Source organism: Drosophila serrata, unplaced genomic scaffold, assembly GCF_035046125.1.
Source record: "Drosophila serrata isolate PLE 108 unplaced genomic scaffold, ASM3504612v1 contig_382, whole genome shotgun sequence".
In the NCBI taxonomy this organism is placed as follows: Eukaryota; Metazoa; Arthropoda; class Insecta; order Diptera; family Drosophilidae; genus Drosophila; species Drosophila serrata.
In genome coordinates this window covers 10,362,414-10,375,722 of record NW_028257280.1, presented here as the reverse complement: position 1 = coordinate 10,375,722, position 13,309 = coordinate 10,362,414, and the positions used below count along the sequence as shown (strand labels likewise).

General features: G+C 42.7%; 1 protein-coding gene across 1 annotated transcript; it reads left to right on the top strand.

The window, feature by feature from the left end:
* The first annotated feature begins 4,126 nt into the window (after positions 1-4,126).
* On the top strand, positions 4,127-12,641 carry LOC110176467 (putative sodium/potassium/calcium exchanger CG1090). The gene is made up of 7 exons (XM_020942826.2): positions 4,127-4,773; positions 7,201-7,443; positions 7,506-7,734; positions 7,797-8,086; positions 8,154-9,156; positions 9,384-9,572; positions 9,638-12,641. The coding sequence occupies exons 1-7, from the start codon at positions 4,771-4,773 to the stop codon at positions 9,646-9,648; spliced, it is 1,968 nt and encodes a 655-aa protein (XP_020798485.2). The 5' UTR covers positions 4,127-4,770; the 3' UTR covers positions 9,649-12,641.
* Positions 12,642-13,309: the final 668 nt, after the last annotated feature.

Below are 13,309 nucleotides of genomic sequence, written 5' to 3'. Positions count from 1 at the left end.
TGGTTATGCGTTGTGACCTCTCAATGGATGGATGCAAAGGATCTGTAAAAGAAACAGTAGGATGCTGGCCATTGAAATGGGCCTGGACGACGCAAATCTGTCGCCCGAGGTGCAATTATGATTGAAAGGTCTCAATAATAACCGATAAATTCATGTTTACCTAACGCACCCGGTTTTCTGGTCAGCTGTCAAGTGCTGGGTTTGCGTCCATCTATGTAGCTCTGCTCTGCCCATTCCCCGGTGATGAATGAATGGCAAATCCTTGAATGGCCTTGGATGACTGATGAACGCAACAGAGTCAGTCTGAACTGAATTGGAGTGAAGTGTCCTTTATCTACGGACATACTACGTAGGTGTACCACTGCCGATGAAAATGATCAACCTGGCTAACGCCGAGTCCCGGCCCACGTCCTCTGAGGGCCTTGCAATTGTTGGGATTGCAAAATATTGCACTCAATTTGATCGATCGGCCATCGGCCGTACCAAAAAAAAGAAGCAGAAAATAATCAAAAAATGTTCCAAAAAATGTCATTTTGTCACAAAAAAGATGATACTTCATAATTGTGAGTGCTTTGGAATGGGATTGATTGATAACTGCACCATATTGTGCACAATAAAATTGGTTACACAAGAAAGTCACTAACAGATGATACGGTTTTTATCTAAATCTATTGTTTATTAAACTTTCATATACTATGAAAACTATAAAAAGATTTACAAATACTATTGTACAACAAGAACAACAATAGGTGTAGGAGGTTACTACCTATTCATTTTAAGCAACCTTAAAATATATTAAGGCAATAAAAAGAAGGCATTAGGAATTTCATTCAGAAAATCTTAATCTCTGATTCTAACTGGACTTAATACATTTAAAAATAATTATCTACTCTTTCCTAATATTTTCCTGTTCACTTTCATTTACTCAAGGGCAAGAAAGTTTATGTATATTAACCTGATTATGATTTTCATACCCCTGAAGGAAGGGTATTATAATCTTAGTCAGAAGCATGCAACGCAGTGAAGGAGTCATTTCCGACCCTATAACATATATATATTCTTGATCAGATTTAACAGCCGAATCGAACTAATCATGTCCGGTCAAAAAATTAATTTTTAAATTTCGAAATGTTATAAGGGGTTACATCATTAAAATTGTCAAAAATTGGCAAAATTTTAAATTTTAAATTGAGTATGCAGATTTTTAAACCTTAAAAAAAACTAGCATAAAGATGCTTTCCGAATCGAAATTAATGCTTTTTTGGCTTAGTTATGAACATTTTAATCTTGTATTTATTGCTACCAAAACTCTCTCTTTTTCTGAAAGATCTCAGACAGATCATAAAACCAAAAGATACTTATACAATTTATGATAATATTAAACATGTTTTCCTGATGTAACCCAAATCGATTTCCAATCAGATCGATCCCGCGCCCTTTTGTAACCCTCAGATCCATGCAAAAGTATGTGTCTGTGCGGATAACCGCAAAAACTAGTATAAATTGACATCATAAATTTAAATTACTTCCACCCTTCTTCACCTAGGCGCTCCAAGCCCAGACCCACAGACCATGGCCCAATCCCAAACCCAAATCCAGCCCTGTGGGTTTGCTGGGCTCTGGCTGTTAGGGGGTTGGACCCGGGGTTGGTTGGTAAACCCAAATGCCGGGATGATGGTCGAGTCCGCGGTGGAAACGCTATAGGGGCGGGGAGCGAAGGATGAGCGAAAGAGCAAAAAGGGGCGAGGACGCAGCCATCAACACGATTATTTCGCATAAAATAAATTGATTCCAGCTAAGAGTCAAGCATGTCCTTTGATGCCACGAAATAGAAATAGACAAAACGCAAACAGCGCTTGAAAAATGTCGAAATTTGTCCACAATAAGTTCTTTATTGAGTCGCCATACACAATGGATTGCCTCATCCCCCTTCTTATTTCCACTCCCATTCCCATTCCCGATCCTGTTCTCATCTCCGCCATAAACCACGGCCCAGCCACTCGATGAACCAAAAACCAACAGAACAATGGGACAATAGAACTCGGGACGGTAAAACTGTGGCACGTCTTCGCCTTGGACTGCACATCTCTCGCCTTGAGGGGCTGTCCCGACACCTTTGGCTGACACCTTCCCTCGTCCTCATCCTCATCCTCGTCCTTGTCCCATTCTCTGAATAGAAAGTGAAATATGAATAATGACAAGCGAGCCAATTTCGGGCAGTTGCGTCAAAAGGAGAGTCAACTCGGCTGCCGCTCCTCCATTGTGACCTTTTCGGGACCTTTTGTGTGCGAGTTCGTTCGGCATCTACGGCAATGTGGCATCTACTCCTGCGTCCTGCGGTCGCCAATGTGGCTAGCAGCTCCTGGCCCTATTAGCTCCTGCGGCAGACACTGGGCCGCCGCTTAAATTGAGCGTGCGCAATCGATTAGCAGACGCATCTTCGTCACCGCATTCGCATTTAGTTTATAAACTAATTCGAAACTGGGTAGACCCGTGAAGTCATTGAGAGTCACTTCATTCATGGCAAGGACCATAAAGGATAAAGTGGACTTAGCCATGCGTTATGATATGTGTTCCTTCTAAACGCCCAAGATCAGCTAATTGATTTGGTATGAATCGCCGAAGTGGTTAGCTTGCTTTTATGGTTATACTTGAAGAAATACTTTAACACTTCCGTTAATCTTAGGAAAATATTTTCATGTGAAGCTGAAAAATATTCTAGATACATCTTATTTAAATTTATATCTTAGCTAAATGAGGCTTTAGCTGTGATTACATACTTGATCGGCTTAAAACTTCATAAAAGTAAATGATCTTAAGAAATATATATTCTCTTTAATTTTAATTCAAAGGAGCATTCTGAATAAAGATTCGATTATGATTCTTTTAGCCACCAAATCTGCAAAATGGAAAGTCATTGTCAAAATCGGCAGTGATAAATAAAACAATATTCCCTATAATACCTTAGATATAAGTTGAACAAAGCAACTAAAGAGCGTAGGCTGGCTCAGCTCCTGGAATCCGTGAATCAAAGTCATACTTCTGCGTTATCCTGTCAACAGGAGCCGCTGCTCTTCCAGGAAAAGGCGACAATTCCTCGAGTTTCGCAGACATGCTGTCGTCAATGATGCCGAACATGTCCTCTGATATGCCGACTAATAATTGAGCCATTTAACCTGTTACAATTGGCAGGAGAGTCGAGACGATAGGCCGTCATATTTCTTGGCTCAGCCCGGCTTGAGAGTCTCTCACCAGAGCGCTCCCATTAATTAGCCGAATTGTCCATTTGTAAGGTGTCAACAGGTAAATTCGTCATTGTGAGTGAGAGACGACGATCCTAGTGGAATGGGACAGTGAGTCCTTCACGAGGTGTCTTTGTTTTTGCAAGGGGCTGGCAGGACCGGCGGCTAGTTCTAAGGATGCGGCATGTAGCAATGTCACGTTGCACATCACAGATGCCGATCTGGTGTCGCCCCGCCACAATCAAAAGGATAATGTGGCAAAATCCAGACAATCGTTTCGTCCTCGGCGGCACTTCAAATGCGACGTTTGTTTGCTGTTTGTCCAAACCAATCAATGCACTTGACTCTAGCCGGGGTTGAGTGAGGGCGCAAATAAATAATAATCAAACAAATATCGATCCCTGGCGATTTTTCAAGGCAATTCTATGGATCCCTAAATAGCTTACAATTAAATTTCAAAGCCCATAGCTATACGGCTTTTCTCTTTTTTTTTGGTTAGATTCATCAGGTGTGTTGATTTAGACATATAGTTCACCTGTTTAGATGTCTTAGGGAATTTATTTTTTTGTAAGAAACAGATAATTGCATTAAAGAGTCAAATACTTATAGAAAGAAAAATAGAAAAGATAAAGAAAGCTCGTTTCTGTTAAAAATGACCTTAAAATTGTGTATAAGAATAAATCAAGGAGGAAATTGCCTTCCCTTTTTACGCTAAGAACTCACCAGCCAGGTGACATTCAAAGCTCAGTCGGTTAGCCAAGTTAACACATGATATGCGTAAACTTAACCCAGTTTCTGGCCTTGCTTCGAAAAGCCGTCCACAGATGGCGCTGAAAGGGGCAGCAGGCGTCAATGCCACCCACTGTTCGGACTCGCTCGCACTCACAGCACACAGCAAAGCGGCAGCAGCAGCACTTGGCAGGCGTCGCACTTTCACATTTCCGGCCAAAGCGCTCGGCTGTGGTGGATTTCCGCCGATGGACACACGAGGCGCCATCGGGGGCTCCATCCGATCCGTGTTCCATGCGAAGTTGTGTGCGGCAGACGCGACGACGCTGCATCAGTTCGCGCTCAACCATCGTCGTCGTCAGTGGAGAACCACAGTTCAGCCCGTTCCCGGTCCGCGCACATACACTCGCCCACACAAGAGACACCACAGATAAGAGTCCCATCCAGAGGAGGAAAAGCTGTGGCAGGCCCTAAATAAATGATCCGCTAAAGAGTTAAACGAGTGACAACGCGTACTGGAGAACTAGTGCAGTGCCTTGGTGGCCTGAAAGTGACGTGAAAACTCTCTCCTCTCCTACAATTTGCTCACATGTGCGTGCCCAATGCAACCGTTTTCTTCTGTATCTGTTTTCCGCAAGAACCCAGCCACCGACAGTGATTAACGCAACCCGGGGGCCCCCGAGTCCGGCCAGCTTCCAGAGGCATAATTAGTGAGGATTGCCAAGTGAAAGGATAGCCAGCAGCAGCAACAGCAGGAGCAGCAACAGCAGCAGGACCAGCAGCAGCAACCCCAGTGAAAATGGTAAAAAGTGATTATGAAATGGATGCAAAAGCTGGCTCAGGTGCAAGTGAAGGTGCTGGCCTAATCAGATGAGGGACTCATCCCTTTTCGGCTGTCAAGCTGGCTAAGTCGCAAGTCAATTGCCAGCACTAGTACCGTTCTGTGTCGCTTTTCCAAGCCCCATTGTTTTGCGCCGCCGAGAAAGAAAACACGAGCGCGGCGGCGTATGATGTAAGCCGAGCCCAACCACCCAAGCAAAGTCCTCTCCTTCCTTCCTCATCTATTTAGTTAGCGCAGCCATTTATTTTTATAAGATGCAGCCTCATTGACGCCGTCATCGTGGCTTGCCACCACCAGTCCCCAGTCCTTTCGTCCTTCGTCCTGGCCCTTGCCGCTCCAACAGCTCAGCAGCATCATCAGCAACAACAACAACAACAACTGTAACTAACAGCAAAAGTCAAGCGAAAAACACTACACCAACAACCTTACCCAACAGCGCGTAAGAGTGCACTGAGAGAAAAGAAATGCAAAGCTTTTAATGCCCTAAATTGAGAGAAATTAACTAAGAACCTTGCTTTTCCAATCCGTTTTCGGAATATATTTCATACTTGAAAAAAGAAAGCAGTTTCTAACAGCAGTTCGCTAACCTTATCACGCTTCAAATATAGAAAAGAGAGTTACAAATTTAATTTGTGCTTTGCACCCTCAAAAACCCCAGTTAATGAAAATACTTACTCAAAGTAAACGTTGGTAACAACATAGAAACCAACATTCTTTGAGTGTAAAAGCTGTGTGGGGAAAATGGTGTGGGGGAAGGGGGCGTAACTGTAAATCGATATTGTGCGGTATGACCGAGTGGCCCACAAGGCGGGCAGGCGCTTGTCTTTGGGGAAAGAGAGAGAGAGAGCTGTAGCGCCACCCGCTGTGTGGTGGCTTTGTTAGTCACTCAGTCAGCCAGACGCCGACTTGGCCACCAACTCTCCCTTGCCTCCCCAACCCCCCAAAACGATGCTCCTCGTGTCCCAGAGCCGTTTGTATTTTGTGGTGAAAAACCCCCGTTTGCTCTCGCCCGTTCCCCTTCGCTCGCTCTCAGTCTCTCCGCTTCTCGATTGATTCAAATTTGCGCTGTTATCACACCAGCCCCAGCACCAGCAACAACAATAATGGCAACAAAAATTGCCAATAACAAAGAAATGTGTCTCGAATTTATTCTAAAGACATTCTGTTGCTTGTGCGGCACGAAGGAGCCGCCGCCGCCCCACGCTGTCCATGATGTCATATGGTAAATGTTTGCAAATCGGAGAGACACAATTCATCAGAGTTATGTTCCCATTCCCATTCCTGCCAGTACAAACCGACTTCCTTGACCTTCGGATCTGGCTCAGTGTTGTTTACGTATCGCTTATCACTTGAGGTTTGTTGCTCCAACATACATAGGTGCCCGTAGCCCTCTAATTGCGGACCCCATAGATCTTCTATGTCTAGTACAAGTCTGGTTTGTTAATAGAGATTAAAACAAGAAGGAATTGACTTAAAGTCAATGCGAATTCATATAATATCTAAGACAGAATATTTTAAATAAATAACAGTATAAACTTTAAATGTGCAAATTCCTTAGCAATCTTTGTGCATAGATTAAAAATGGATACAATGATATACCGATAATACTCCATATACTCCCAGAAATTATTTTCCTCTTATTTTTGAGGCTAAGAGTTCCAAGAATTTTAAGTCAATCTGAGTCTGGGATGTTATGTTATTCGAAACAGAGGTGAATTAACAATGATATTTCTATTGAAAACGATATAAAAACAATATCAATATAGAAAATTAAAAGCTAAAAGATGTAGCTTTGTGTTTCTCTCAGTGATTAAGAGTTGGCAGACATTTGGCATTCTTGATTTCCTTGAGTGCACCTGCCGTGCACAAAGTAACCGGATTGAATATCCATCATTCAATATCAATCGAATATATTGGGGTTGAAAGATTGGCAAACTATTGGAAGCGAAGCATGGACTATTGCAATACTGAAAATCTATATTTAATAAATACATATATAGCTAAAGCCAAAACAAAGATATAGACCAGTAAACTTTTTTTCACAAATATTCTTTTATTTAAATGATTAGTTCTTGCTCCCCTGTACTTCAAGCGAGTATATAAAAGTTTTCCCGGTTAAGCTGCCACTGAACCCTAAGTAAATAGATGACTTTGTTTTTCTGGCTGGCTTTTACTGCACTTTGGTTGTAGCTGAAGCCTGATATCGGGTTTCCACTGCCAAGCAGACAAAGCCGGCCACCACAAAGCCAACCCACCCAATCCCATATAATAAGCTTGCATTTCTTAGCCCAGGCGGTTATTTCCCTCAGGTCCACTCGCCTAAGCTTGTGCACAGGGAGAAATTCATAAGTAGGAACATTTTCAAAAGCATACAATTTCTTTTCCCAGATTGTTCGACGCCGATCTCGCCGCGCCCGCATGTGGAACATGGGGCTGCTGTTCCTCATCTACTACTGCGTCAGCATTTACTCCGCCAAGGGTGACACAAAGGAGGCCTCCCTGCCGCTGGATGTGGGCAGCCTGGCCGAGGATGCCGGTGATGCGGAGGCCAACGGCGAAGTGCCCGCAGAGCTTCCCGCCGAAGGCAACACTGAGGGCAGCACTGTGCTGGAGACCACTCCATGGCCAGAGGTGATTAGTAACCTCCTAGGCCTAACCGAAATCTTCTAAATCCATTTCTTTGCCCATCACAGGCCACCACGAAGGCCACTCCCATTCATGGAGCCGTCCCCACCTGGCGACCCAAGCGTGACAACTGCACGCCGCCGGCCATCGAGCAGTTCCCGCAGCCGTTGATGAACAAGTGGGCGCGGCGGCATGGTGGTCTCATCCTGCACATCCTGGTGGCCGTCTTCACCTTCTTCGGCCTGGCCATTGTGTGCGACGAGTACTTTGTGGCCAGCCTGGACCGGCTATGCGAGGGTTAGCTTTATTCAGAGATCCTGGATTTGGAAAACCATTACCAATCAATATTCCATTTGCAGAGCTCAAGCTGTCACCGGATGTGGCGGGAGCCACGTTCATGGCGGCCGGAAGTTCGGCTCCGGAGCTGGCCACCGTGGTGATTGGCGTGTTCTTCGCCAAGGACGACATCGGCATCAGCGGAGTCATCGGCTCGGCCGTATTTAACATCATGTTTGTGATCTCCGTCTGCGCTTTGTGCTCGGGCACAGTCTGCCAACTGAACTGGTGGCCCTTGGTGCGGGATTGCTTCTTTTACTGTGTCTCCATTCTGGTAATGCTGATAATCATCTTCAACGATGTCATATCCTGTGTAAGTTTCCTGGTGCCCGAACCAAAATCCACAGATCCTCATTCGATTCTTCTTGTTCTCCTTTTAGTTTGAGTCTGTGGTGATGCTCCTGTGCTACGTGGGTTACTGTGTGGCCCTTCACTTCAACACGGAGCTGGAACGGTGGGCCCTGAGCCTAAACCTGCCCTTCAAGCTGCCCAGCAAGGAGGAGCAGTCGGCCCTAGTGACCTACAAGAATGTACCGGAGAGCTCTTACACTCAGGGCGGCGCTGGCCAGGGACAGCAGCAGACAAGCCTGTCCAAAGATCCTAACGAGGGCCGTGCTGCAGAGCCACAGAACGAGTACCAGAACTTCAGCGACCCCAATGCCAGTTGGGACCCGAACTCCGCCTGGGGAGAGGAGAGTCAGCCGAAGCCGGTGGTCAGTGCTAGATTCAACCCGCCGCCGGTCGACGACTGGGGCACCAGCCAGTTTGGTCAGGATCAGGGGCAGGAGAACATGGGCTATAATGCCGACCAGCCAGAGTCAGTGGTTACCGGAGAGGCGGCGGCAGCGGCAGCCAAGAGCGGTGGAGCCCAGGTGGTGGCACAAGCAGCGCCCGGTGGTGTTGACTACTACAAATCGACGGACAAGCAACGTGAGCCGCGTCCTGATCCCCTGATCCGACCCACGGAGGGCGGTCTGCCAGCACTGGTCTCCTGGTACGTGGTCTATCCGATCCACTTCCTCTGCAAAAAGACGATGCCCGACTGCCGGCAGGAGCAGTATCGTAACTGGTATCCCTTCACCTTCCTGATCTCGATGGTGTGGATATCGTTCTACTCGTACTTCATGGTCTGGATGATCACCGTGATTGGGTCCACGTTGGCCATTCCGGACACCGTGATGGGTCTGACGTTTGTGGCCGCTGGCGTGTCCGTCCCGGATGCCCTAAGCTCAATAGCCGTTATCAAAGAGGGCTTCGGCGACATGGCCGTGTCGAACGCGATTGGCTCGAATGTCTTTGATATACTAGTGTGCTTAGGTCTTCCCTGGTTTATACAAACGGCCATCATAAAGCCCGGCTCCCACGTCAACGTAATATCCAAGGGTATGTATATCCTTCACTACCACCCACCTAGCTCCCGTAGCTGCCTGTGTGTCCATCTAACTCGTAGTACTGCTCGTCGTGTGTCCAAAGTGTGTGGTATGCCTGGCATGAGTGTCCTAGACGTTATCCGTTAGCTGAAGTCCAGAATCCACGTCAAGTCTAATCTCTGAGCCCTCTTTTTCTTCCTATTTCTGTGTCTCTTTTTCTTTCCGGGATTTCCCTTGCAGGACTGGCCTACTCCACGCTGTCGCTCTTCTCCACCGTGGTCTTCTTGATCCTGTCAACGCATTTGAACGGATGGAAGCTGGACAAGCGACTGGGCATCATCCTGATGGTTTGGTACCTGTTCTTCATCACGCTGGCGTCGCTCTACGAATTGAATGTCTTTGGCTACATGAACCCACCCGAGTGTGCCAGTGAGTGTCCTCTAAACAATCATCTCCGATCGATCAGTATTACTGGTTACTTGTTTCCTTTTAAGGCGATTACTAAGCACCCCGACGATGACCGAAACGCACTTATGTTTTCACTACCAGCACCAAGTACCATATATACATAGATCAGGGACGCCCCAGCCGGACACCTTGAGGCTCCATCACTGAAAACAAACTAGAGGATGGGATATAGGGCACCCCTGTTATAGATAAATAACATATAGAGTCGTTCATAGCCGCATCTAAAAGATAAACCAAAATCACTGCAACAACTCGACCGAAGGATGGATGAGTTTGGGTACCATTTACCTAACGTTAATTAGAGGACAAATTGAATACTCAAAGCGCGTTTTACATGAATTTTTACATTGCACCAAGAGACATAGGAGACGATAAACCAAAAATGATAAATTATATAAATGTACATGTATATTATATTTATTAATATGTATTTAAATGATATTTAGGCAATTAACAAACTATATATGTATGTACAACAAGAGGAGGAGTATACATAAAGCATAAATAGCAACTGTAGATAGGGAGACAAATGTATGTTATAAATAAGAACAACAACAACAATAAATTAGCGATTGTTGCTAATGGTTTTAAGGAACAAGTCAACAAAAGAACAACGCAAGATATCCCACACACACACACACCACACCACAATCGCAAACCTTTGCGATTTGAAAAAAAGACCTTGTTTGATCGCAATTATGTATATACTTTCGTATCACACCGCTTTCTTAACGAATCGATTAATTATAGACTTTAGTTGTACGTACCTGTACCTGTAAAAAGAACCCTATATGGTTTTCCAAGACACCAGGACACTAGCAGCTTCCGGTAAAGACTCCGCCCGGCAGGCCAAGTTGACCAGCAGATCGAATATCGAATGGCAGACCAGATGTGGAACCAAAACAACGAATTTTGTTGAATTTAAGATTGGATATATTTTACTTTAGTTTTTTTGTAAGAAGGTACAGAAGCATATATATTTTGTTATATATTATCATACGATACAGCCGATGATTTAACGAAACGTCCTAGGTTTTGCAATGACACAAGGATATGGAAAACGATAGAAATACGACAGTGAGTGCAAAGAAATTATACCTAATGGCAATTAATCGCGTCAATTTTGTATTGTAAATAATAACCAGAGAGCATAAAGCATACATTATGTTATGAAACGAATAGTAAAAACTAAAAGTCAATTTGTGGTGCAATTTAATAGTGCATAATTGGCACATCTCTCAATCTAGTTTCTTATTACATTTTACGGAACTCTCCTGAACAAATATTTTATTTACAGGTTTCGAATATTTATCTAGTGAATTTAAAAAGAGAATTTAATGAAAGAAAAACTTGCCATAATTTCCTTATATCTAAATGTTTGCATTAAATAGGAAACCCTCTTCTGAGTTTACAATAATTGTTTGCTTAATCTAGCTTAAAATATGTAACCCAATTAAAGGGTACTTAATTAATCTGTCAGAGTTTGAACCACCTGAAGAAAGTAAAATCAAATGATGCTATATATGTTCATTTAATCAAAACTAAAAGTGAAAACAATTAAGATCTAGTTAATGCTTTAAAATTTCTGTTTATTGAGCAAGTTAATGCACATGAACACACGATCTCGTTAGCCGTTGGCCCAGATATTAATACATTTTGGCCATACCAGCAAACTCAATTCGGACCGATTCCAACTGACTTTCCTACATTTACGGAAGGCTAAAGATGGATGGGCACAGAATCAGTATCAGATGTTAGCTGAAAGCAATTCGTAAGACAAATATATACATACATACATACATATAGCCCACAGATGCAAATCATACTTACGTAGTGAGCCATGCACTGCTATATGGAAGCGCTCAAATCATAGTCAAATACTAACATACACATATTACACAATGATCAGGATCAAGGATAGTGCTTAAGCTTGTTGAAGGAGCCGAATCGAAACGAAACGAAACGTAATGAAACCCATGTAACTGACTTATATAATTTACCAAGCCAACTTCCTGATACGAGTTAATCGCATACCTAAACCAACGTTCCACAATAAATCGTACGAACAATCGCCTCTTGAAGATCCCCACTTAGAGAACCCATATAGCTTATATTGAATACTATCTATACACAGAGGTACATACTACGAGGTTCTTCCCTACTCAACAAATAGTCGATCCAGTAGGGTTTTCGCAGAAAAGAACAAACTGTCTGTCGATGTACAATGCACACTCTTCCGCAGGACATGCTGCTCCCTCTGTCAAAACCGAATCCCGCGAATCGCAAGATACTCCATTACTGTACAATAAATAAACAAAACTATAGTTGAGGACGCTCTAGCTGTTTTAATTAAAAACTTCAATTAGCGTTTCAATTACTCAAGAGAGATTAGTCGTTAATTAAGCCGTTGAACCGTTACGATCGATACGTGTACATGGAAGTCAGTGTTTGATTGAAATTATTTTGAAGGTACACCCCTCGAGAGATTTAAATCCAGTATATTTCGTGTTACTTTTAACTGTATCTAATGCAAAATTGCAATCTATAAGAGAAATATATACGAGTATGTGTAGGTACTTTATTTATTGATGAGGATCATGTTTACCTAAGCATAGAGGGGCAAGGAGGACACAAAACAAAACAAAATGAAACGAAACACTTATATATATGATGGAACGACTTTCCCTAAACAACATATGCAATGTACAATAATTGTTACATTTACTTACATACTATCTAAAACATGCTATACAATAAACGATACAATATATGTTTACATCTGACATTTGTGTTAATTACGACTATAATTGTTTGCAAAAACTATATTAAAACCTATCAAGTTAAATCAAAATGTGGAGGAGTGTGTTTCAAATTCCAATTCGGAGCGACAACCGGAAACTTATTATTGGTGGGATCGAAACTAAAAACATCAAGTTACAAACGAAACTATTCCCAATACACAAAACTGTTGTTATATTTAGTCGAATAATGAATTCCGAAATGAATAAATGCATAAATATACACAAGAAATCTGCAATTCATATATTTTTTTTTTAATTTTATAATTTGAGTGAGAAGCTTGCCAAACAGTGAAGGAGTCATTTCAGACCATATCATATCAACAGTATCAGCATCAACAGCCAAATCGAACTAGCTATGTCCGGCAAAAAAGGTAATTTTTACGAAATTTTGAAAACTATTTATAACATCGTTAAAATCTGTAAAATTTCAAGAAAAACACAACATTTTAAAATTAAAAATTAAATATGCAGGGTTCCCCAAAATAGCTTCTTTTCTTGTTTATCTTTTCATTGTTCAAATCTAAAAAGTAATTTATGTATTAAGTATTTAAGTATTTAAAGGCTTTAAAACATTTGCAGAAAAGAAAAGAAATGTTGCTTAAACAAAATTGGCGTTTAATTTTTGTAATTCATAACTTTATATTCCTTGACAATCACGCATCCTATTCTCCAGGGGCAAAGGAAATGTGAATTCGCAAACGAATTAATCATTAAAAGTATGCTATATTTTCCCTGTCATAGCTTGGACAATTTTAGTATTATAAGTTTTTGAATTTAAATAATTTAAATGAAAATCCAAACTACGCCGTTCTTCATCTCCATATCAATAGCTATAGTCAATACCTTAGTATGTATGCACCTGGAATGGCGAAAGCTTGGCCACCTGGCAAGCCCAGC